The 24,475-nt window shown below is 43.6% G+C and overlaps 1 protein-coding gene across 1 annotated transcript; it reads right to left on the bottom strand.

The window, feature by feature from the left end:
• Positions 1-1,932: 1,932 nt before the first annotated feature.
• On the bottom strand, positions 1,933-23,545 carry uqcc1 (ubiquinol-cytochrome c reductase complex assembly factor 1). Its single transcript, XM_020653056.3, has 9 exons — positions 23,336-23,545; positions 22,242-22,349; positions 20,959-21,066; positions 14,532-14,604; positions 13,636-13,693; positions 13,423-13,531; positions 8,602-8,679; positions 8,081-8,194; positions 1,933-2,932 (listed from the first exon to the last, which is right to left on the bottom strand). Exons 1-9 carry the CDS (start codon positions 23,402-23,404, stop codon positions 2,798-2,800), a joined length of 852 nt encoding a protein of 283 aa, XP_020508712.1. The 5' UTR covers positions 23,405-23,545; the 3' UTR covers positions 1,933-2,797.
• Positions 23,546-24,475: the final 930 nt, after the last annotated feature.

The following is a 24,475-nucleotide window of genomic DNA, read 5'->3' as shown; positions in this document are numbered from 1 at the left end:
CTGAATATATGTCCTCATTCTGATGAAGATGATACACTTTCACTAGAATCTATTATTAAAAAATGAAGCAATGAAATATCTTTGGTTTCATTCCACTTTTCTCAGTGTGAATTTTTAAAGATTATGGTTGATTTAAATGGTTCAGATGAAAGGTAAAAAGTTGATAACCGAACGGAGCACCGGAGAGGAAACAAATAAAAAGCTTTCTTTCCATCAGTGAACATGGAAACTGAGACGCTCCTCGGTGCCTTCATCTTGACCCCAGCCCGAGTCTCTACTCAGGTTCTCATAAAGGCTTTGACTCCCCAGCTTGCTGTCCTGTAGCCGTTAAGTTGTGAACGAACAAACATGAAGTCTGACAAACGCAGCATCAGGATCACCTGGCTCACAGAGGCCTCAGCATAAAGTGGAGTATGGCGCCCTCTGCAGGATCAGTGCAGAGCCTCAGCGCTCATCAGGAATCCGTCTGTTCTTCATTAAACACACACTGAAGGTCTCTGTTTGCATATATGAGAAGTTTAATTTTAGTTTAAAAAAATAGTCTGTGGGAGGAGTCTTAATGTGTCTCAGTTTCATGACAGAGGTTTTATGAGAAGGTGCATGGGTCTGTAAACCTTTCTGTGTTCTAACCTCTCTCCATTTTTCAAAAGCATCTCCAATATTGATCCTAGTTTGAGCACGTTTCTGCTCGTGGAGCTTATTAGAAACATGCAGAGGCTTTTTAGGTCACTTCTATCCAAGCAGCAACCTCCGGTGTTGAAAGATGAAGCCAGTGTGGAAGTGTAAAATCCTGCAGTTCATCGAGTGTCTGCTTGAGTTTGGCTGCAGAAGCACAGGAAGTCACATACACATGACTGGCAAAAAAAGGACTGTTTTCACAGCATAAATTAACATGTCTACACCCTGCTACAGAAAACCAAATAGATCTGATTAGTTATTGTCATCACTGGCACACACTGTCCGGGTGGTGAATTCTTTTCAAACGATAAGATGCCTTCAGGTGCTGCTCGGGTGGTCCGACTTTCCGAGTTGGGAAGTCGTTCTTCCGACTTCAGTGTGTTCACGTGATTTCAGTTCAGAAAGTCGGAATGTTGTAAGAGCAAAAAAACAGAAGAAGATCTGTGAAATGTAACTGTTATATTTGGGCAAAAAGTTAATGTGCAATAGCCTACGTGAATTAATACAAATTTGTTAACATTAACAGAACATATTGTGCCCCTCAAGTGATGACGATTCTGACGTCAAGTCGGTGAATCGGACACCTAATTCTTGTCCCAGTTTCTGAGTTGCTGTTCCGACTTGAGCAGGTGTTCATGTCCATTTTCCGATGTGTCCGACACCACATGAATGCACCATTAGACACATGATTGACAGGTGTGCTCAATGCAACAGTTTGTCAGGAGGTTTAAAACCCGCCTCAGCTCCAGCTCTCAGCCTGTTGTTAGGTTGACTGAAAGTTAGACTGAGACAGCATTTCCAACATGGCGGCTGCTGCAGCTGCTGATGAGCCTCCAGAGCGCCCTGCAGGAACAGACGGGTAACGTCACTCAGGCTTCAAACATTCATATTTACAGTCTGTAAGGTTCTATCTGAACCACTTTCCATCGCTGCAACACCTGTTGACCTGATAACTGCTCTCATATCTGACAAACTGAGGGGCGTCCAAAACGGCCGTGTGTGTGGGGGGGTGTCTTAAAAGCGCCTACCTTCTCTGGTCCAAACAAATCCAGAGCATTCAGGAGCAGAATCTAAAGTTAGAAGGAGGACATACTGGCTGCTGCATTGTTGTCAGAGAAGCCAGCACTTCAACATAGCATGTTTCCTTAATGATCAGATAGTAAGATACCTTTATCATCTCACTCTCTACACAGCTCACTGATTGGATCTTTAAGAGACCTTAACTGAAATGAAGGAAACAAAAAGTCAGTGGTATTAGTTTTACATCCAGAGAACATTTTATTAATTGTCTTTTTAAAAACAAAACAAATCTTTCCTTTTTTTTTAAAGCACTGGCGACACATACGCCTTTAAGAGCTCGGCTTCCTGTTCGGATCTGAGAGCATTATGGGAAAAGAGAGAGAGAGAGAGAGACAAACAGCAGAAAGATGATCATTCCCTTCTAAAGCCTGACGTCACCGGACTTCATTATTAAGAGTGAAACTTTATGTGAAACAATGAAGGACAGAAAAAGAACAGAAGTAAACATGGAGGTATACAAAATACTTCACAAATACAGAGTGGCGTTCATGGAACAACAAGAAAATATAAATACAGTGTCTTGTTCTCTCTTGGTGTGTTTCTCCCTCAATAGCTTGACGAGGCTCTCAAAACCGACAGGACGACGATGGAGGAGGAGGATGATGATGATGACGTGTGGCATATTCTGCCTTTTGGCTGGTTTGTTTTATTGATTTATGATGAAATTACAAGAAAGGTTGTGTGGGGAAAAAAAAAACGTTCCTGACTGTCTATCCTGACTTCATTGGACCTCCTGATTCAAACTCCTGGAGGAAGGAAGAGGAGGACAAAAATGGGTTTTGGGTAAAACGAGGAAGAAAAAGACAAAAAAAAAAATAAAAATAAATGGTTGACAGCAACAGACTTCATGTCAGATTTAAAATCCCTCCTTACATGAAAGAGACGAGTACAGAGACACAGGAGGGGAATGGGTCGCATGATTACACGAGGAGGAAGAAAGGAAAACAACTGGGAGGAGAAGAGGGTAAGGGGGCAAGGGGGGGCGGGGTCAGAGGAAGAGGACTTTGGATGAGAGGAAACAGGAGTCCGTCTCGTCGCCTCACAGTCCCGTGTCGTTGTACGTTGGTGTGACCACCTTCAGGATGCTCTGAGCGTTCTCCTCCACCAGAGGGCGCCACTTCACCTCGCCAGTCAGCAGCAGGTCCTCGCCGTCCAGAGCGTCGATGTACTGCATCTGAGCAGAGGGAACACTTCTGTTATTTATTGTTTTGAACCTTGTTGAACATTGTTTCATCACAATCCGGCTTCTTTAAACCATTTAGTCCGTTTCAGGATCTGGTTTAAACATCATGCATCCCTTTAAATATCCCGGAGAGCCCTGAAGGCAACATGTTGAGTTCAAGAGGGTAAAATAAAAGAGGCACAGCAACAGGTGAGGTGAGCATCAATCTGTCAGGAATCTGCAGCTCTGTCACTTATTATTCTGCGACTTCAGAGTCTGTAAACACCAGAGACTGTTCTGAAATTAAACTTTTAAGATCGTACCAGTCGACTCGTCTGAAGCAGTTTTCACACACACACACACACACACACACACACACACACCTTATTAAGTTGGACACTGCTTCCATGACCTTTAACACACCTGTGCGTATGCGTGTGTGTTTTCCTGCATCTTGGCTCATAGCAGTGAGTAAAGCACAAACAGACAATGCAGCAGAGTAAACATGTTAAGATAAGTCACACATTAAAAGTTAAAGTCTGCAGTTTGATGTAAACAGAGTGGATGAAGGACGCGGCTGCAGAGAGCGGATGAAAGGAGGGTGAGGTTTAAGGAGAGAGGAGGTCCGGGACCACATGGCCCCGCAGCAGATGGAGGCCTGAAGGTGTTTCTGAAAGCAGCGGAGTGTTTTCAATCTCGCAGAGGGAAAGAAAATATACAGCGAGGAGAGAGAGAGAGGAGGAGGAGGTGAGGAGAGAGGAGAGGTGAGGAGAGAGAGAGGAGGAGGAGGTGAGGAGAGAGTGGAGGAGGTGAGGAGAGAGAGAGGAGGTGGTGAGGAGAGAGTGGAGGAGGTGAGGAGAAAGAGGAGGAGGTGAGGAAAGAGTGGAGGAGGTGAGGAGAGAGAGGAGGAGGTGAGGAGAGAGAGAGGAGGTGGTGAGGAGAGAGTGGAGGAGGTGAGGAGAGAGAGAGAGGAGGTGGTGAGGAGAGAGTGGAGGAGGTGAGGAGAAAGAGGAGGAGGTGAGGAGAGAGAGAGGAGGTGGTGAGGAGAGAGTGGAGGTGAGGAGAAAGAGGAGGAGGTGAGGAAAGAGTAGGAGGTGAGGAGAGAGAGGAGGAGGTGAGGAGAGAGAGGAGGAGGTGAGGAGAGAGAGAGGAGGTGGTGAGGAGAGAGTGGAGGAGGTGAGGAGAAAGAAGAGGAGGTGAGGAGAGAGAGAGGAGGTGGTGAGGAGAGAGAGAGGAGGTGGTGAGGAAAGAGAGAGGAGGTGGTGAGGAGAGAGAGAGGAGGTGGTGAGGATAGAGTGGAGGAGGTGAGGAAAGAGTGGAGGAGGTGAGGAAAGAGTGGAGGAGGTGAGGAGAGAGAGAGGAGGTGAGGAGAGAGAGGGAGGAGGAGGTGGTGAGGAGAGAGAGGTGAGGAGAGAGAGAGGAGGTGAGGAGAGAGGAGAGGAGAGAGAGGAGGAGATGAGAGAGAGAGGAGGTGGTGAGGAGAGAGTGGAGGAGGTGAGGAGAAAGAGGAGGAGGTGAGGAGAGAGAGAGGAGGTGGTGAGGAGAGAGAGAGGAGGTGAGGAGGTGGTGAGGAGAGAGAGGAGGTGAGGAGAGAGAGGAGAGGAGAGAGAGGAGGTGAGGAGAGAGAGGAGAGGAGAGAGAGGAGGAGGAGATGAGGAGAGAGAGAGGAGGAAGTGAGGAGAGAGAGGAGGAGGTGAGGAGAGAGGGGTGAGGAGAGAGAGAGGAGGGGTGAGGAGAGAGAGAGGAGGTGGTGAGGAGAGAGTGGAGGAGGTAAGGAGAAAGAGGAGGAGGTGAAGAGAGAGAGAGGAGGTGGTGAGGAGAGAGAGAGAGAGGAGGTGGTGAGGCGAGAGTGGAGGAGGTGAGGAGAGAGTGGAGAAGGTGAGGAGAGAGAGGAGGAGGTGAGGAGAGAGTGGAGGTGAAGAGAGAGAGAGAGGAGGTGGTGAGGAGAGAGTGGAGGTGAAGAGAGAGAGAGAGAGGAGGTGGTGAGGAGAGAGAGGAGGAGGTGAGGAGAGAGTGGAGGAGGTGAAGAGAGAGAGGAGGAGGTGGTGAGGAGAGAGAGAGAGAGAGGAGGTGGTGAGGAGAGAGTGGAGGAGGTGAAGAGAGAGAGGAGGAGGTGGTGAGGAGAGAGAGAGAGAGGAGGTGGTGAGGAGAGAGTGGAGGAGGTGAAGAGAGAGAGGAGGAGGTGGTGAGGAGAGAGAGAGAGAGGAGGTGGTGAGGAGAGAGTGGAGGAGGTGAGGAGAGAGTGGAGGAGGTGAGGAGAGAGTGGAGGAGGTGAGGAGAGAGAGGAGGAGGTGAGGAGAGAGAGGAGGAGGTGAGGAGAGAGAGGAGGAGGTGAGGAGAGAGTGGAAGAGGTGAGGAGAGAGTGGAGGAGGTGAAGAGAGAGGAGGAGGTGGTGAGGAGAGAGAGAGAGAGGAGGTGGTGAGGAGAGAGTGGAGGAGGTGAGGAGAGAGTGGAGGTGGTGAGGAGAGAGTGGAGGAGGTGAGGAGAGAGAGGAGGAGGTGAGGAGAGAGTGGAGGAGGTGAGGAGAGAGTGGAGGAGGTGAAGAGAGAGAGGAGGAGGTGGTGAGGAGAGAGAGAGAGAGGAGGTGGTGAGGAGAGAGTGGAGGAGGTGAGGAGAGAGTGGAGGAGGTGAGGAGAGAGAGGAGGAGGTGAGGAGAGAGAGGAGGAGGTGAGGAGTGTCGGGTTAGAGCAGAGTACTGACGGCCGTTTGGTCTAATGTTGACCAGGACTGGGTTTAGTGCTGCTATGGACCCCCGCCAAAAAGTTGCACTTGAACACACCGCAAAGACTACAGCCGACGGCCAACCACCACGTGCGTTCTGCACATGCGTGAGATTAAAGAACTCTCCACGCCCGTACGCGTGGAAGCAACACCGGGTCTGTCCACTAGTTCATCCATGGCAGATGGCACATGGTAAAACCAAATATATTTCTGTCTTCGTCAGTGAAACCATGGAGCTTCAGCGTCCACTGCATAATGTTGACCTCCTGCTGCCACGTCTGTACGCCTCCATCAGGCTCCAGATGTACGAAGCAGTGAAGCAGAGGAAGTCAAAGGCAGATAGCATCCTCTGTGTTATTATTAAATAAGCATTAAAGGCTTTATATGTGATTTTTTGATCCAGCAGATGTCGCCCTTGAGCACCAGCATGAAACCAAAACAACTCGCGCTGCATTGTTGTGTTAGCATGCTAATGCTAGTGATCTTTATTATGCTGGTATCTTCACACTGCATGTAAATTTACCTGAAATGAGCGTGATCTAGAAACACAGTTAAGCAGTGAGTACAGTATGTTATTCTTCTTTTCTCTAGTCCCTCAATTAAACAACTTTTATACACGAGGGGAGGAGTCAGCCGGCCGTCCTGGCGATGTAAACAAACTGAAGATAGGACTCTGAAAACTCTGAAAACATCACAGACAGTGGGACTCGGGTGTTACACCCATTGTAGACAGTCATGACTCACAGAGTTATTTTCAGAGGAGATACTTGATTTATATTATAATTAAGTGTGAAAAATCACAGATAAAGACTTTAAGGAGGAACTAGCCCACAGAACTATTTTCCTCTTTTTGAGGAACTACGTGCATTTCCACCAGATCTACCAGGGTAGAAATGTAGTTCTGAAAAAGTTTGAAAAAGACCCTGCTAGGGGACATGTACTTTCCAAAGGTCCAGGGACTTTTGACAATAGGGCATACAGCCCCTGCAGAGCTGAATGTACTCTGATTGGTCAGGCACAGCAGGGTGTTAGATCACCCACTGTGTTTAAAAGACTGCAACTGTAAACCCATTGTTTTTACCCTACCTTTATTCAGGGGTGCAAACTCATCAGGGATGAAAAAGGTGAAATGGATCCAAACTCCCTAGGGGGGTCCGGGGCATTAAATATGAAACATTATCAACATATGAACCTGATGTTTAGCTCCTGCTGGTTTTCATTAAGTTTATATTCCCTCTCTTATTACATGTGTTGATCAGCTGTCACTTTAATGTTTCCTGAGATAATAATGAAGCAGAAAGCTGAATGAAGTTACCTTCAAGCACATTTCTCTCATCATCTTTACCTCTGTCTACCAAACAGTAAACATGATCAGACAGCATGTTTAACAGAAAGGCTGGCTTGCTAACCCGACTTTAAATCTTTCCAGTGTTTTCACAGAAAAATATGTGATGTAAATGAGCCATGTGCTGCACATTGACTCATTGAATCAGGTTTCATGCTTCTTGCGGTCGGCGCGGCGATATTGCGCAATCGCGGTCGGCGCGAGAATGGTCCGCGGGCGTGGAGGGTCTGAGCTCCCAGCTGCGCACCTCTGTCATTTTTGTAACAATGCGTACGGGTTTGTGCCGACCGCGTTGCAATGATTGGCTGCAGGGCCCGGAAGTACTTTCTTCAGGCCGTGTTGAGCAATCAGACCGCTCTGACCGATATCAGAAAAGGGGTGACAAGTTTGCACCCCTGTTTACTTATCATCAAAGTTTGACTGTTACATTTATAAAAAGGTGCAAAACACACTTTTCAGACTAAGCATGACTGAAAGAACAAATGAACTAAAAATAAAAAATAGAAAAGCAAACAACAGAAGAATAAGAAGAGTCAGAGGTTTAATCTAGGTTTAAAACCTTTATAGTGTTTTCTCTTAAACTTGTTAAGTTTTATTTTGAGTGTATTTGAAGTTATTCAGTCATTTATGAAGATAAAACTTGGCTTGACTTCTACAGAAAGAATCTAAAGTTATGTTTGTATTATTTGACCAAAATAATGAGGGAATCAGTTTTTCAAAATGCTGTCGAAATCAATATACCTTTCTCCAAATATTAACTTTAAGACATTCACTACAGGGGTTAATATAATTAATCTTCCAAAAAGGTGTTTCTTAAGGAGTTTGTTGAAATGAGGGGAGTTAGGTATCTGTTAAGTCCTCTTTTCACTTGTAACGACACACAGCACTCGTCTCCCTTCCTTTGTTGATCAATGAAACCGTTTGCAAAGCGATACAGCCTGATTTGCATAAACTTTCCCTCGGTGGAAACGCAGACCACAGGAACCTTTTAGTTCCTTGAAGAGAAGTTCCTGAACCATTTAGTTCTGGGTATCTGGTGGAAACAGGGCTTTAGACTTCACACATCAGAGTGAGTAAACAGACAACAATCCCACCTGTTTGCGTACGTATTCCACCATGAGCTCCAGCTGTTTGGGGTCTTCACAATCTCTGTTGAACAGGTTTCTCCACAGAGCTGCTGCCAGCACACAGTCATCAGACAGGATTCCCTGAAACACAAACACACACAGATTGTTTCTCTATCACTACATGACACAGATTGTGATGAAATAGTTAAATCACTTCAATGTCTACAGGAAACAGAATAATTTGGTGAATAGTTTTTAAGGATTAGTTTGTATGTGTCCCGCTCCAACCAGCAGTCAAGAAGCAGCTTTTATCCAGCAGTGTTTCCTGAAGAGCTTTTCTCACTCTACAGAGCGAGAAGTTGAAGACTGACAGTTTGATACGGTATCCTAAGAACATTTAATCAGACATGAGACATATGTCAAGTTGTTTCTGGAGTCCAGATCTGAAAAGTTATTTTCAAAGAATGTATTTTCATAGTCGTCCCCCAACATTCAGGGAGGTCAGTGACCCTCTTTGCTTCCTGTGTGCGAGTCGAAGTATCTCTCACCTCATCGTATCCAAATATCGCTGCGTAGAACGTCTCCGTCATCACTTTAGTCGCTTCCTTTCTGTGCATGGCGTCGATCTAAGAAGCAGATGGGGACAGAACAATCAAAGTGAAGCACAGCAGAGGCAAACGTTAAGAGGCGGCGTGGCTTAGCGACACCAAGAACAACATCAGGTCGTTTTCGGGGAGTATTGTGCACGTGTGAAATCAGCAGGAGTCTTTTTAACCACTTCATTCAGTCCTTTCATGCCTCCAAACAAAGCTGTGAAAAATAAAACAACCGAAAGACAATCCAGTGAACCTCCTGTGAGCTGCAGGGCAGCGGTGAGAAAAAGGAAAAACTGAGTTTGTTTTAGACTTTTGGTTGCAGCGGTAATTATGAAGACGGAGAAAATGACCACTGTTTTCACTGCTCCTTAACCACAATTAGCATGAAACCTAAGAGCGGGTCTAATCAACGGTCCTGCTTGTGTGTGCGTGTGTGTGTGAGCCTAAATCCAAAACCTGGTGTGCTCAAACTCTGCTGGGTTCTTCAGACTGATGCACATTTGTGTTGCAGTTCAAACTTTGTCAGCATGCTTCAACAACTCAGAAAACGTTACGACACCAACGTTTTGTTTTCATCCTTTCAGTGTCAAACATCGGAGTGTAAAGCCCTCGACGTCCATCAACTCTTATTAAACACTGCAAACCTCGACTGTTTTTAAAAAGGTCAGTGTTCATCCGTCTGCTGACTCACTCGTCCTTTAAGAAAGGTCAAGACTTCAGCTCTCTCTCATTATTATTTCTCCTCTCTCTCGTTTGTTCCGTTTCTTTTTCTCCCAAAATGTTTTTCCTCTCTGCTAGAATCCAGTTTGTGGTGCAATATAAGTAAATCCAGGTAACTTTCTCACCGTTTGGAAAGGGAACATCTTTACCCCTAACTCCAAGACAAATTTCCCTATACAGACGATACAGTTTATCCTCATCCTGATCTTACCATGGGTCATTTCTTGTTTAAAAAAAAAAGCACAAGCAAACTTCTACTCCCAAACTGAACTACAAAAACATTGCCAATGTTTTTCATGCATTTCAGACGGCGTTCTCCCTCCTTCCCTTGTGGCAGCTTTTGGTTAAAGGCTTTATATGCAGACATCAAATATATCCTCTGAAAATAACTCTGTGAATCATGACTGTCTACAATGGGTGTAACACCTGAGTCCCACTGTCTGTGATGTTTTCAGAGTTTTCAGAGTCCTATCTTCAGTTTGTTTACATCGCCAGGACAGCCGGCTGACTCCTCCCCTCGTGTATAAAAGTTGTTTAATTGAGGGACTAGAGAAAAGAAGAATAACATACTGTACTCACTGCTTAACTGTGTTTCTAGATCACGCTCATTTCAGGTAAATTTACATGCAGTGTGAAGATACCAGCATAATAAAGATCACTAGCATTAGCATGCTAACACAACAATGCAGCGCGAGTTGTTTTGGTTTCATGCTGGTGCTCAAGGGCGACATCTGCTGGATCAAAACATCACATATAAAGCCTTTAAAATATGACTAAAGATGGGTCGCCCGTGGACTAGTGGTTAGTTCGGACGCCCCATGTCCAGATGCTGTTGTCCTTGAAGCGGGCGGACTGGGTTCAAATCCGGCCTGTGGCTCCTTTCCAGCATATCACTTCCCACTCTGATTTTTGACTCTATCCACCGTCCTGTCTCTACAATAGCGACACAAAAATGCCCAACAACAGATCTTAAAATAAAAAAGTATTTTTAAAGATTCTCTTGCTGTTGATGCTATCGATCTTTCAGCGGAGGGGTATTGTTTTAAAACACACGGTACTAAAAAGCATACGTTTCATTTGAGTGATTAATGGTTGATTTTCTATGTGGATGGACAGGCGGTTGCCATGGGTTACCGCCTGGTGTTTGGATTACATTTCAGATCGCACTGTGACTTTAACTTGTGGTGTTTGTCGGGGTCACATTGGTGACGTTTTTTTCACTTTCAGTCACGTGTCGGCTTGTGCCAGCACGTAGGGGTACACACATGTACCGACTAAAGTTCACGTCCGCAGCTGTGAAAACACCCACCACACACGTACCCCCCCTCCCCCTTTTTACCCCCTGCACACACACACAGAGTGACCTCACAGACCACTCTGTAATTTCTCATCTCTGACCTCTTTCTGTCACACAAACCAAAGTGAACTAAACTAAAGAGCTCGTATACGGAGGGCCCTCTGAACCTTGGCTGCAGTTCAACCATCCCGCTCGCTTAACATCACCGACAAGTCGGCGTTGATGTTTCTGCCGCTCCGCTGCCGCCACGCTTATTTCACATTCACATATGAAGAAGTGGTTCTGATGATATGAGAGAAATCCGGATCCTTTGGATCCAACACCAAAGTGTCCGACTCAGCAAAAAGTACAGCTACAGTTTCCTCATTTCAACGGCCAACTTTGATTAAATAATGTCACCGTCCCCGAGTCGGAGATCTGGCCTAAGCAACTCTCAGCCTCAGCTCGTCACAAACGTTTGTTGTGGAGGAGAAGAGCTTAAGGTTCAGGTCAGATCTACAGATTTAGAGATGCCCTTTTATGTATTATAACATTCTCTTTCAAAGAGGAGTTTTAAATGATGTTGTATTTAAACACAACCTGCATACTCAGAATACTTCCTCATACGTAAATTATACTGGATTTAACTCTGAGAGCGACGTGCGAGTGGAGCAGAGGTTAAACTCTGTGATGTCAGCGAGCGACGCTTCCTGGAGCTGCTCTGCTGAGAAAGAATAGAGGAGCAGCTTTGTGGACACGACGCCCGCAGCCAGGCTCGCTCCCCGGGGGATTTGGCCACTCGCCTTCATTACTGTGAGTGCACCATCATGCTGAGTTTACACATGACCTGTTGCTAATAAAGGTTTGCTCTGCTTCATTGCGAGTGGATGTTTTCTTGCTGGGATACGGAGCGACGCAGACCAGGCAGGAGGCTCCACTTGAACATCTTTTCTCCCTCATCATCAGCTCATAATGTGCTTCACTGTTTAGTAGGGCTGGGCACATTAACGCGTCCTTTTCGCATTAATTAATTAATTATCGCCAAGAATTATTTTATCTCGCATTAACGCAGTTTTTATTATTTATTTTCTTATTGTAAAAGTCTGTTGCTCACTGGCTTTTATTTTGTAAAATTCCATCGTGAGCGAGCCTAGTATGTTGCTTACTGCTGCGGCGCTCACAGGAAACAGGAAACTGCTAAGTTGAATTTTCTCTTCACCTGAGTACTTGATAAGTACTCCAAAATATGTTTCAGCTAGAAACTCAGGCAGACGCTGAAAGGTCGTTTCACTTGTCTTCACTTTATTGAAGCGTTTAACAAAGACCCAGAACCTTCATTCACTCTGAGTCTCTTCAGCTGCTCAATAATAACTACAGCTTTCTTACTAACTCCGGAGCATCAAAACAAAACTCTTCTTCTCTGAACTCCTGCATGTCACTGTCACTCACAGACTCCACCTAGTGGTGTAGATTATGCAACGCATTTAATTAATAACATGTCAACATGAACTGCTTGAAGAATGTTGCAGTTCAGAAAAATACATTAACATGAGCAACTTTAAAGATGAATTCAAAAAGATTATAAACTAAAGAATTTCAAAATGACAAGTACAACAAAAATGTGTTTGTGGGGTCCTCGATAACCAAACAATAAACATCAATGTTCTCAACCTGTCACACTCCCCCACTTTAAAAAAGGCGTCCCGACACTTTCATTATACCTCTTAGCCTAAAACCTTCCTGGGCAGTTTTTTATTTATATAACAAACAGGATGACATTATGCCCTTGCAGTGGCAATAAGCTTTAGTTTTGTATTTATTTGCTTTGATTACATTGTTTAAGTTGAGAAGTACATTTACAATAAAAGTGCGCTATACACTACTTTTGAATTAATTATTGGATTTTGCGTATAACAATGCGATTAATCGTGATTAATCACAGGAACGCGATTAAAACTTTTAATCGTTGCCCAGCCCTACTGTTTAGTAATTAAAGCTTGTGAAGTGCTGGTTTGATTGAAAAAGGCAAATAGTTTTATCATACAGTCATCCAGCTTTTAGTTAGCTCTGCTCTGTTTCTTTATCTGCAAATGGTCGCAAAATCTGCAGGCGGAGGACAAGATGTTTGCCGTTAAAAGTTTTCTAGTTTTCATTTTTAGTTTGAGCAGGCTTTAGGCTGGATAAAATATCACAACTGAGCTTTTAAATAACCTCAAAGACAGATATATACGAGAGTAGATCGTCCCTCAACTTGTATTCTATTCTTATGTTGCAGGAAGACTGTAAACAACGACCAACTGACGGAGGAACAAGTCTTGTAGTCTGAGTCTGATATTCAGGTTGTCTCGTACCTCATACTGTAGTCCTGGCTGTTGGTTTTGTACAGCATAATAACCTGAGAAAAGCGATCTTATCAGCACGCCTGCGTCCAGCTAAACAGAACTGGTGTTGTCTTATTTCTCTTAGTACTTTGGGCTTAGTAAGAAAAATGTGTCAAAGTGAGGCAGGAGTTGGAAACGGTCACTTGTGTCTCCATACAGTGCACGTGCAGACACACAGACATCAGGCTAAGTGTGCTATATTTAGGAATCCCTGACCCCGTGTTATCGTAGGCATGCTGTACATCGGGCTTTACGAGCAGCGTACTGTACAACATGTGTTCATGCTGGGAACGCTGACATATGATCTTAAGGGCTTCATTCTGCAGAATGATCTGATCGTCACCTTAAAGCTCTGACAAATGAAGACACATATAGACACAAAGAAACAGAACGTACCCCCAAGATTTTGCTCCTCTGCTCCACGTCCTCCCACATGGAGTGCACAATGTAGCGACACATGTACTTCCCCGCTCTGCCCTCCTGACGCATCCGAACCAAACACATCCTGAAGGAGGAAATGAAGAAAAAACACAGAGGTCAAAACTGTGAAGAGAAACGGGATCAAGTTCAGGGACAGTAAGCGGACTAAGATGTGTGTGTGTGACTCACCAGACGTGTAATTGGGCTACCAAGAACCAGGAGTTGAGTGTGTCGGGGAGGGAGCATTCTGAAACAAACATGCAGCATTAACTCACATCAGACATTTGAAGTATTGTCTGAAGCAACAATCACTGATCAGTCAATGCAAAGAAATAAAGAGGTGATGATTTATTTTGTCCTGTTATATTTTTTACTAAATATAATTAAAACTTTCTGAAGCTAAGAGAGAGTAACTTCACTTCTTTACATCAGTTACATCACTGATGTTAATGCAGCTGCAAGTGTGTGTGTGTGTGTGTGTTCAGGTGTGTGAGTGTGTGTGTTTTGAGTGCGTGCGTGTTCGGGTGAGTGTGTGTGTCTGTGTGCGTTTTTGTGTGAGTTTGCGTGTGTGTGTGTGTGTGTGTATATAAACTTAGTCAGTGTTCATGTTTGTCTCGGTGTGCCAGGCTGTAAAGTGTCACATAAAAGTGTCAGGCGGGTGGTGACAGCGTCCCTGAACACCAATCAACTCCATCTCGACTGCAATGACGACCAGCGCCGAGATGTCCAGTGTTTCGATCAAGACCCGTCATGGACTGTGTGTTAGTGCGAGTGTGTGTTAGTGCGAGTGTGTGTTAGTGTGAGTGTGTGTTAGTGTTAGTGTGTGTTAGTGTGAGTGTGTGTTAGTGTGTGTGCGAGTGTGTGCTCCGCTCTCAGTCTAAGTATTATTAAATGTTCCCTCCAGCATTTAAAGAACAAACTGACTAACAGCCTCCTTCATATTCTCAAAGACAACATTAACCTGAACTTTCTCCAGATCATTTAATTTAATCCAAACTAACATATCTATTAATATTCCCTATCTACTCTAGACTCTTAAGTTTTCAAACCTTTGTTGTCGTGAGGTGCATTTGTTTGACACTTACTTTCAAAGAAGTCGTCATAATTGATTCTCTCTACGCAGCACGTGTACATCCGCAAGGCAGCGATCTTGATTTTCTGTGGAAACAAGAAGAGGAGGAAAAATCAAACGTACAGGTTAACAGGTTTGTTTCATTGTTTAGCAGCGATTAGTAACTGAAAGTACAAAGTAGGTGGACCTGCAGTATTATAACTAGGACTAGGATTACTAAGATTGATTATTTGTTGTGCTGTAATGTTATGTTACTCTATATACTACATGCACAGTGATACTCTATCACCCCTATGTCCACATACTCCAGGCGCCCTGCCCCACTGGATCTGTTTCTGGAACGTGAGCGCAGCCATGAGCAGCTGTACACACATCACAGGAGAACTACAAGATCACAAGAGAACTACAAGATCACAAGAGAACTACAAGATCACAAGAGAACTACAAGATCACAGGAGAACTACAAGATCACAAGAGAACTACAAGATCACATGAGAACTACAAACAGAAGAACTACAAGATCACAGGAGAACTACAAGATCACAAGAGAACTACAAGATCACAGGAGAACTACAAACAGGAGAACTACAAGATCACAGGAGAACTACAATATCACAAGAGAACTACAAACAGAAGAACTACAAGATCACAGGAGAACTACAAGATCACAGGAGAACTACAAACAGAAGAACTACAAGATCACAGGAGAACTACAAGATCAAAGGAGAACTACAAGATCACAAGAGAACTACAAGATCACAAGAGAACTACAAACAGAAGAACTACAAGATCACAGGAGAACTACAAGATCACAGGAGAACTACAAGATCACAGGAGAACTACAAACAGAAGAACTACAAGATCACAGGAGAACTACAAGATCAAAGGAGAACTACAAGATCACAAGAGAACTACAAGATCACAAGAGAACTACAAACAGAAGAACTACAAGATCACAGGAGAACTACAAGATCACAGGAGAACTACAAACAGAAGAACTACAAGATCAGAGGAGTACTACAAGATCAAAGGAGAACTACAAGATCACAAGAGAACTACAAGATCACACGAGAACTACAAACAGAAGAACTACAAGATCACAGGAGAACTACAAGATCACAAGAGAACTACAAGATCACACGAGAACTACAAACAGAAGAACTACAAGATCACAAGACAACTACAAGATCAGAGGAGAACTACAAGATCAAAGGAGAACTACAAGATCACAAGAGAACTACAAACAGAAGAACTACAAGATCACAGGAGAACTACAAGATCAAAGGAGAACTACAAGATCACAGGAGAACTACAAACAGAAGAACTACAAGATCACAGGAGAACTACAAGATCACAGGAGAACTACAAGATCACAGGAGAACTACAAACAGAAGAACTACAAGATCACAGGAGAACTACAAACAGAAGAACTACAAGATCACCAGGAATAAAGAGAACTACACGATCTCATTTTTATGGAGCGCTTTGTAGGGGATGATCAGGAGTTTGAAGTGGATACGCTGGAGGATGAGGAGCCGTTTTACGTCTCTTTCTCTGGCAGTAATTTTGGGCTGTGTTATGTCTGCAGATCTGTAGTTTCTTTAAAGTTTCAGGACTTTTGAACGCTATCCATCATTTAAATAATGGAGATTATTTTGTTTTAAAAGATGTGGTATCATCCATGGTGACAGTCATCCACTGACCACCGTTTTCCACTTCAACAGATTTCTCTACTTGGAGTAATTGAGGAGATTTTGTTTTGTGCACCTTTGATTCCATCCATGATGCTAATAGCCGCGGCGTTGGCAGGCCGACACATTAGAAGCTACGCAAATTAACTTCAACAACTCCGTGAAGAAATCAAAAATACAGACGTCAACACGAGCCTCTGAGAAAACAGGACATGAGGTCAGAGACGAGCGAGCACCGCTGCCAAACTCTGCCCGGGGCCAACGTGTCGCCAAGTGCTACACGACACGACGACACACACACACACACACATTCCTGTTCACACACGCCACCTCTTAGAAAAAACCATCAACCTCACCAAACCTCGCTGCAGCTGTAAATGTTTATGCTTCACTGATGTGTGACTTCTTGGAAACGTTTTCACTACAAGGGTGTGATGCAAATAACAGTCACAACCCTGAACAATATTAACGGCCTTTTTATGACTTGAATCAACTTCTGGCGTTCTGCATAATACCCGACCTGCCAACGGGCTAATGGGCACGCAGGTTTTAATATCTGTATTGATTTATGGACGTGTTAACAGTTTACAGACCGTAACATGTTGATGCAACACAAAGAACATGTTTGTCCATACTAACATGTTCTTGAAGGCACTGAGCCGGACTTTTGTTTGAAAATAAAAATCAACAATGTACCGACTTAAAAGTAAAAAACGCCCTCCGTTATCATTTCAGACACACCTGGCGTCCGTGTGGTGTCTGCGACTGAAGAGACTGTGACTAGTGGTGGGCGATATAACGATCTTAGATCGTGAAGGATTTTAACGTGCTGACGATCTGCCAAAGCAGGGAGATCGTATAACCGGGGTTATGTGTTTATTCTCTCATGCTGCAGTTTATGCTGCGACACAGACGCGTCTCCCCCTCCCCCTCTTAATTTATAGGGATTACACTAAACGACGTTACAAAGCAGCAGGCAGGTGAGAGTGAGTAACCATGGTGACTGTCTGTCTGTCAATCAACAATGTCCCGCCCCCTCTATGAATTAAACTCTTCTGTCAGTAAAACTTACTTTGATCATGTGTCACAGAATGAACACATTCTGTATTATGTTTGATTATGTATAAACTAAACTAAAGTTAGTCCAATGATGTCATAAAAAACAACAAAGTCTGCAGAGCCTGAATGAAGCTCCAGCTGGAGGAACTCTGCAGGGCTAAAACAGAACAGAAACTTCAACAACTTCAAGTCTACATGTTTTTAAATGAATGCATCACTGCATGAAAATGTTCAAGATGAACATAAAAAGAGGACACATAACTAAATCATCATTTCAAAGTGGTGAGGAAAACCTTCAAATTGTTCATAAATATTGATCAAATTGAGGGAAAGACATTTCTGTTGCTAAAGATGTTCTGGGTGAGAGACCTCCAGACCTCCTACAAAGATGTTTTTTCAAATAGATTTAACTTGTCTGCTCAGTTTTTGTGCATTTAAAAACATTATACAGGGAAATAAGTTTGGTTGAACTGGTCAGTAACTTACAAATTAGTCTAAAGATCAGTATGAAAAAAATCGTGATCGGGATTTTGCCCCCAAAAAATTGCGATATGACATTTTTCCCATATCGCCCACCTCTAACTGTGACCTTAAGTTTCTTATTTTACAGGTGTTAGGATGTTACCAGTCACCTTTGTGTAATGGGGAGAATCCAGCAGCCAGTAATGGTACCAGTTTTAACAAATACATTGTGTTGAAGCTTCGGACTACAGCAGGATGGAACGTCACCAACGTTAAGTTTTTTATTGTTGAACGCAGCACCCGGCTGATAAATGCAAACACTGAGATTAAATGGAGAAAAGTTAAAGCTGCGATTTAACCAAAGACACCACAATGAAGTGTCAACGCTTCAGCTCTACCAAATACTAGCTTAAAAAATACATGTTTTTTTTAAAAGCCTGAATTGTCACAGCGGGTGTCCATGGCGCCTGCATGAACTAAACAGTGACTTTCACAGAGACTCTGCACAGGAATTTAGTGACAGTAAATATATTTGAAGGATTCATTTTTTGGGCTTTTTGTGATTTTATTCCAGAGATAGGACAGTAGATAGAGAGGGTGAGTGGGGGATGACATGCATCAACGAGGCCACAGGTCAGATTCGAACCCGGGCTGCCTGCTTGGAGGACTACAGCTTCTGGACATTGATGTTTTTTTTGTTTTTTTTGCAGTGACGAGGGAAAACGGTAAGTTTTCGAGGTTCATTTGCAGCTAAATCATCTAAACGAGTTTGTCTTTGAGGACTCCTACCAGCCTCAGAATAATAATCTATAATAACTAAAAATACACGGTTTCTGAGCGAGACAAAGAGCGTGTCAGTATTTTCTGTAACAGTTGAAACATCTCCCTTCATAAAAAAAGCTGATTACTTGAATACAGTGGGTCTTGATTCGATACATCCTTACAGTTTGCTGCCTGTTAGAAAATGAGTGACTGGTAGATTTTTGAATCCAGGTAGGCGTAAAAGTTAATTGCCAACCCTGGTACATGGGGCGCACAAACAAACCACTAGGCCACCAGTGCTCCTACAGTTAATCTATTGTACAACATGTTGATTTGTTTTCCAGTGATGTGTGGATCTCATGCGGGGGGGGAACATTGGGGGTGATCGGGGATTAAGTATGATCGGTTTGACTACGAAACGTCTCCCTCGGTCGTCGCCCTAGCTTCTGCCGTGTGTCCAGCTCTGTCGCTACCCGTCTGCAGTTTTTGACTTCGTAGCAACTAGTTCTTTGCCGTCTGCTTGGTGTGTCGGGACCTTTAGGGTGAGTTAAAATATCTCCTTCATGCTGTGTGGCGTATTCCAGGCTCACAGCTTATATTTAAAGCCCCCTGCTGGGAGGTCAAAGCTCCTCTGTCTTCCTCTGACACACACACACACACACACACACACACACACACACACACACACACACACACACACACACACACACACACGCACACTGGAGTCATGTAACTGTCCTCTAAATGCAGAGTGACAGCAGCACTCACAAACACTGAATTAGCTCATCAGCCTCTCTGCGGGAGGTAAAGTGAGAGCAGACATTTGTTGTTGTGAATCCTACCTAAGAATGTATTAACTGGGTTATTTTTACTATAAATAACTTAACGCACTGCTTGATATCTTCCCGACCTTTATCCCCGTTCCTCTCTCTCTACCCTCAGGGTGTTTACATGTTTCTCCTCAACTGACAGGTTAAATAAAGGCTAAAGGTATAGCTGTCTTTGTGTTAACATGTTCACATTGCACCTCACAACAGAGGTCTGACTGAGGCCGTAGCTTCATACTAAGATATTCAAATGTGTCGTCATGATCTCGATCTCTAATTACACGCAGGCCATAACACGGTAAAGCTCACGTTCAAACAATCCTGCATATGTTGCTCTCTAATCTCTACAGTGAGGTTGGAGTTGTGCTGATGCACCAAAGCAGAAGTTCAAAGGTGATTTTTGGAAATGCTTGAGTCACATGTCTTCATTCTTTGTGGGGGGGGGGGGGGGATAATGAAAGTGTCAGATAAGAACAGTGTCCTGGTAAGTACAGCACAAAGTAAAGAATATCTACAGAGAGTTTTGAAACTAAAAAAAAATCAGCTCTACTCCTCGACGTGTTCAATTTGACCCATCAAACATCCCGTTGTGGAGAGACTCGTCAGCTAAGCTTGGTTGTGTCTGTTCCCAGCACATACCAGTGACTGTGACAGCTACTCAGCCATAAAAAAAAACCTACAAACATCGGCGTACTGATGCATCTGTTTCCTCCTCTGATGCATGACCACCCCTCCTTCTACTTCCACCAATCACAAAGGCTAATTACACTGTGTGTTCAGTTAGTGACTGCAGTACAGGAATCTCTAGGGCTTGACCAATATGGGATTTTTGGGGCCGATACCGATATTGGGGAGAGAGAAAATCTGATACCCGAATATCGGCCGATATCTTTCTTTGATCTAGAGCAGGGGTGGCCCCCATCAACCCTCAATGTGGCCCTCAGGTAAATTTTTACATATCAATTAATAGGAAACATGACAAAATCTGCCATGAAATCATGAAAACAAGAAAAATGTCCATGATAATATTAGATCACTGGTATATGTTGAGTTAAATTTGAGTTATAATCGACTGTAATCGTTTTTGTATGCTACAATTTGGCCCCCTGGCAGTGAGAATTAAATGAATGTGGCCCTCGCTGTGACCAAAGTTGCCCATCCCTGGTCTAGAGGTTCAATTTGTAGAGATAGATAAACACATTTATTGTGTAGATCCCTCCAATGCAGTTTTCAAACAGTCGTGGAAAAAGATTTACAATGAAGACAAGACGGTCACTCAACTGGAAATGAACTGCGCAAATGAACGTGCGTCGCTGCTTGACACTGCGGAGAGCGATAATGCTCGTTGTAATCAATACAGCGCCCTCTGCTGGTGAAAGAGATGTAATGTAATTTAAATTAAATTAGTAAATTGGTGCATATCTGTGATAAAATTAGCTGATACAGATAGTGACTGGATATGCTGATATCGGCCGTTATTATCGGCTGGCAGATGAATCGGTTGGGCTCTACTATCACCTGCAGCTCACTTTATGTCAACATAATGGTAATGTATTTTAGATATTTGCTCTCTCCAATGTTAGAAATGTAATGTTAGGGTGCTTTTGTTTGTCTCTTCTAACTCTCCACCATCGCTCACCCATTTGTTGTATTTGAGAGGTCCGGTGAAGCCCATGGCCTCAATGAGCTTCGTGAAGGCCCCGACCTCTTCCTCCGTGTGCTGGGGCGTCTCCTTCACGCTGTAGAGCTGATGGGAGAGAAAAACACAAAGAGCAGCGAGGAGATGTTAGGAGACAAGACCAGCGTGTGAGAAGTAACAAGAGAACAGAATGAGAGAGGAGACAGACGAGGGAAAAGGGTAGAAGGTCGAGATAAAAGCCGAGTGAAAAAACGGTCTCGACAGATGTGACACAACCTCAGAAGAAACTACTTTTCAAATATTAATATCCTCTGTGTACAGACTGCATGAGCCTCATTAAAACAACAGCACACACAGTTTCAGTATGACAACACACACCTGGGGAGCGTGGCCTTTACTGACCGTGCAGCTGTTGAGTAAATTAATATACTGACCTATTCTAAGCTGCATGTTGTCTTCATGCTTTGACAGTTTTATTACAGCCACCATGACCCCAGTTACCCTTCATTAGTGCTTCGCAGAAGTTTGGCTTTCAAAAAGGACTTCAGTAACTTTTCTGGCTGAGTTTTTCCATGACATATTTTCTACACTGATGATGATGCTAATTGCTAAAAACAGCGCTGGATTACAGCATGTACGGGCCCGCTCTGCCCGGGTCTGCGTAAGCGCTGCAAAATTTAAACAGCGCAGTCAGTATGTGCATAAACAGTCAAACATTTTTGTCTTGCTGATTTTGGACTCGAGCACATTGGATATAAAAGGCTGATGGGAGCTGCCGCTGTCAATCGGCTCTGGGACTCACTTTGTTTCCCACTATCAGACAGTTTCTGCATTCTAATCCTCTCAAGACGCATTGGGACAAACATGTCGTTTAAGCCGACAGGTGATTTCATTACAGCTTTTTAATGCTCTTTTTTTTAAGTTCCTGGGCAGGGAGTGGACGTGTTGGCCCCAGCCAATGACAGCACTCAGGTGAGTTTGGGAAGGGGATACAATTCAGCGACTGGATGCCATTAGAGCTGAAGAATCTTGAGGACGTCGACTTAGATAAATCATAGCGAGGCCTCACGCCACGCGGATAAAGCTTGTTAAAAAAATAAATAAAAAAAAGGGTGAACCTTGGGTTGTGTTTCACTTTAGAGCGGCTTGGGGTGAAGAGCTGCTTTCTGTAGGACAGGCAGGTGCCAAAGAGGCAGGTAGCCAGCCCTGCAGCGGGCGTGCACTTCTGCTGTGGAAAAACATTTCTGCATGCGTGTTTCTCTGTTTGTGTAAAGGTATCTTACCTGTGTGTTCATGTGCAGTGAGCGACATGGTGTCAAACAGGGAGAGGGGACTCTGGCCAGTTGACAAGCCACTAAAGCTCTAGCAAGACAGGCTTCTTGATCTAACACCTGGGTGGAGACAGAGAGGGGAGGAGAAGCAAAAAGAGAGATTAAACATCGACAGAGTTAAGATAAAATCTGTAAATTGACAAGGTAAGATACATGAGTCCTCATCATTTACTGTAATGCCACGAGTTCTCTTCTAATGCGAGTCAAATGTCAACATGGTGTTAAGTGTTCATACATTTCAGGACTCTTCAGTCGTCTGGAAGTGGTTTTGATTCTCGAGAATAACCGCTGTCCATTTAAGAATGAACCTAAAAGCAGCTTCACCCTCAGGCACCGATGCTCACTCAGGTCACCATGTGGTGGACTCTGAAGCTTCAGTGTTTATCCAGCTCTGCATGGGTCTGTAAACCTTTCTGTGTTCTAACCTCTCTCCATTTTTCAAAAGCATCTCCAATATTGATCCTAGTTTGAGCACGTTTCTGCTCGTGGAGCTTATTAGAAACATGCAGAGGCTTTTTAGGTCGGGTACAATCACTTCTATCTGAACCACTTCTCTTGACCGCTTCCATCACTGCAACACCTGTTGACCTGATAACTGCTCTCATATCTGACAAACTGAGGGGCGTCCAAAACGGCCGTGTGGGGGGGTCTTAAAAGCGCCTACCTTCTCTGGTCCAAACAAATCCAGAGCATTCAGGAGCAGAATCTAAAGTTAGAAGGAGGACATACTGGCTGCTACAGCATGTTTCCTTAATGTCTGATCGTTTAACATCATATTAACACCTTTTCTATTCATTTTGGTTCTTTAGCCTGTTAACGTTGACCCACAGTAACCTGCGTGGTCAAGTTCACCTGTACAGACCAGCTGCCAGCCCACACAGGTAACTAACCTTTACAGACTGTTTGAGTTGTAAGCTGGTTCTGTTTTAGGTTTCAACACTAAAGCAGTTTAATGTCTCCCCTCCAGTCTGGACCGTTGTCTATGGTTACAGTGTGTGAAGCTGGTGTTAGCTCAGGCAGGCTAACCCTCGCTGTGTCGTCATTACCTTCCGGCTGGCGGCTCTGGACGCGGTCACTGAGTGTCTGACTGCGGACTGCAGCGGCCGCAGATACATGACTCCACACACAGTCCGGATATCACAGCTGACCCGAGGCTCCCTTCACTTTAAAAACCTCAAAGCTTTTTGGTAACGCCAGTCCGGTCCGGTCCCCTCCCTCCTCCTCCTCCTGCCGCTGTTCAGCAATGTCAACGGAATCTGTCCGGCGCCTAAACCTGTCCGGGTAGGAAAAAAAAAAAAAAAGTTCCGCTTATGCAAACCTAGATTTTTTTTTTCAAAACTTAATTAAGTTTAGATTTAGAATAGCCGAATAAATACATTTACAAGGGTGTTACACGAACACAAAACCGAGTAAAACGTAGATTAATCTGGAACTATCTGTTTTAATGGAGAGGTTGCCAAAGTGAGTGTGAGATGTCAGCCAAAAACATCAATAACATTTTAAATAATTGATTTATTTATTTTATTTATTTTATTTATTTGACATGGACATACAGTTACAAACAATAAAAAACAATAAAAAACAATGAAACAATGAAACAGGTTAATGTTTCGACAGGCCTATGGGTAATCAGGTCCACCCAGTGTACCTACTCATCTATGTTTTATTGTGCCAATTGTTCCTGGTTACAGCAGGGTTTTATAATGTCGTCCATGAAGTACTCTTTTTTTTTTTTTTTCTACTTTCATTGTATGTATGCTGTTGTTGTTGTTGTTGTTTTTTTGTTGTTGTTTTTTTTAAGTAAAGCACTTAACTTAACCATAACCTTTGTCTGTGAAAAGCGCAATATAAATAAACTTTATTATTATTATTATTATTATTATTACATTGGTGCTGTAACATTTAAACAAGTCCCAGATGCCCTGCTCTCAGTGTTTCTAGCACAATAATTTGCAACACATGTCCACGGGAGGCTTTTAGGAATAACAGATAGAAATAAAGACAAATAAAAAGAAGAAACAGTTCAGTTATAAAATACAGTGCAGTTATGAATGCAACTGGGATAAAATACAGTTAAAAAGAGAAGGCAGCAAAAATATACGACAGACATTTAAAAAAGTAAATTTTACCCATAATTGTACAAATAAATGCACAAAAGTGGCTCAATTTCAAATATAACCATATCA

Source organism: Labrus bergylta, chromosome 5 (genome assembly GCF_963930695.1).
Source record: "Labrus bergylta chromosome 5, fLabBer1.1, whole genome shotgun sequence".
Taxonomy (NCBI): domain Eukaryota; kingdom Metazoa; phylum Chordata; class Actinopteri; order Labriformes; family Labridae; genus Labrus; species Labrus bergylta.
This window is presented reverse-complemented; position numbering and strand designations above follow the sequence as displayed.

Bases quoted from the DNA above. Each gene is read 5' to 3' on its own strand.
- uqcc1 (XM_020653056.3), bottom strand. From the start codon at position 23,404: ATGTATCTGCGGCCGCTGCAGTCCGCAGTCAGACACTCAGTGACCGCG. The intron at 22,350-23,335 runs GTAATGACGACA...GTCTCCACCCAG, and splicing joins CCAGAGCCGCCAGCCGGAAG to GTGTTAGATCAAGAAGCCTG. The intron at 13,694-14,531 runs GTAAGTGTCAAA...TGTTTGTTTCAG, and splicing joins TTATGACGACTTCTTTGAAA to AATGCTCCCTCCCCGACACA.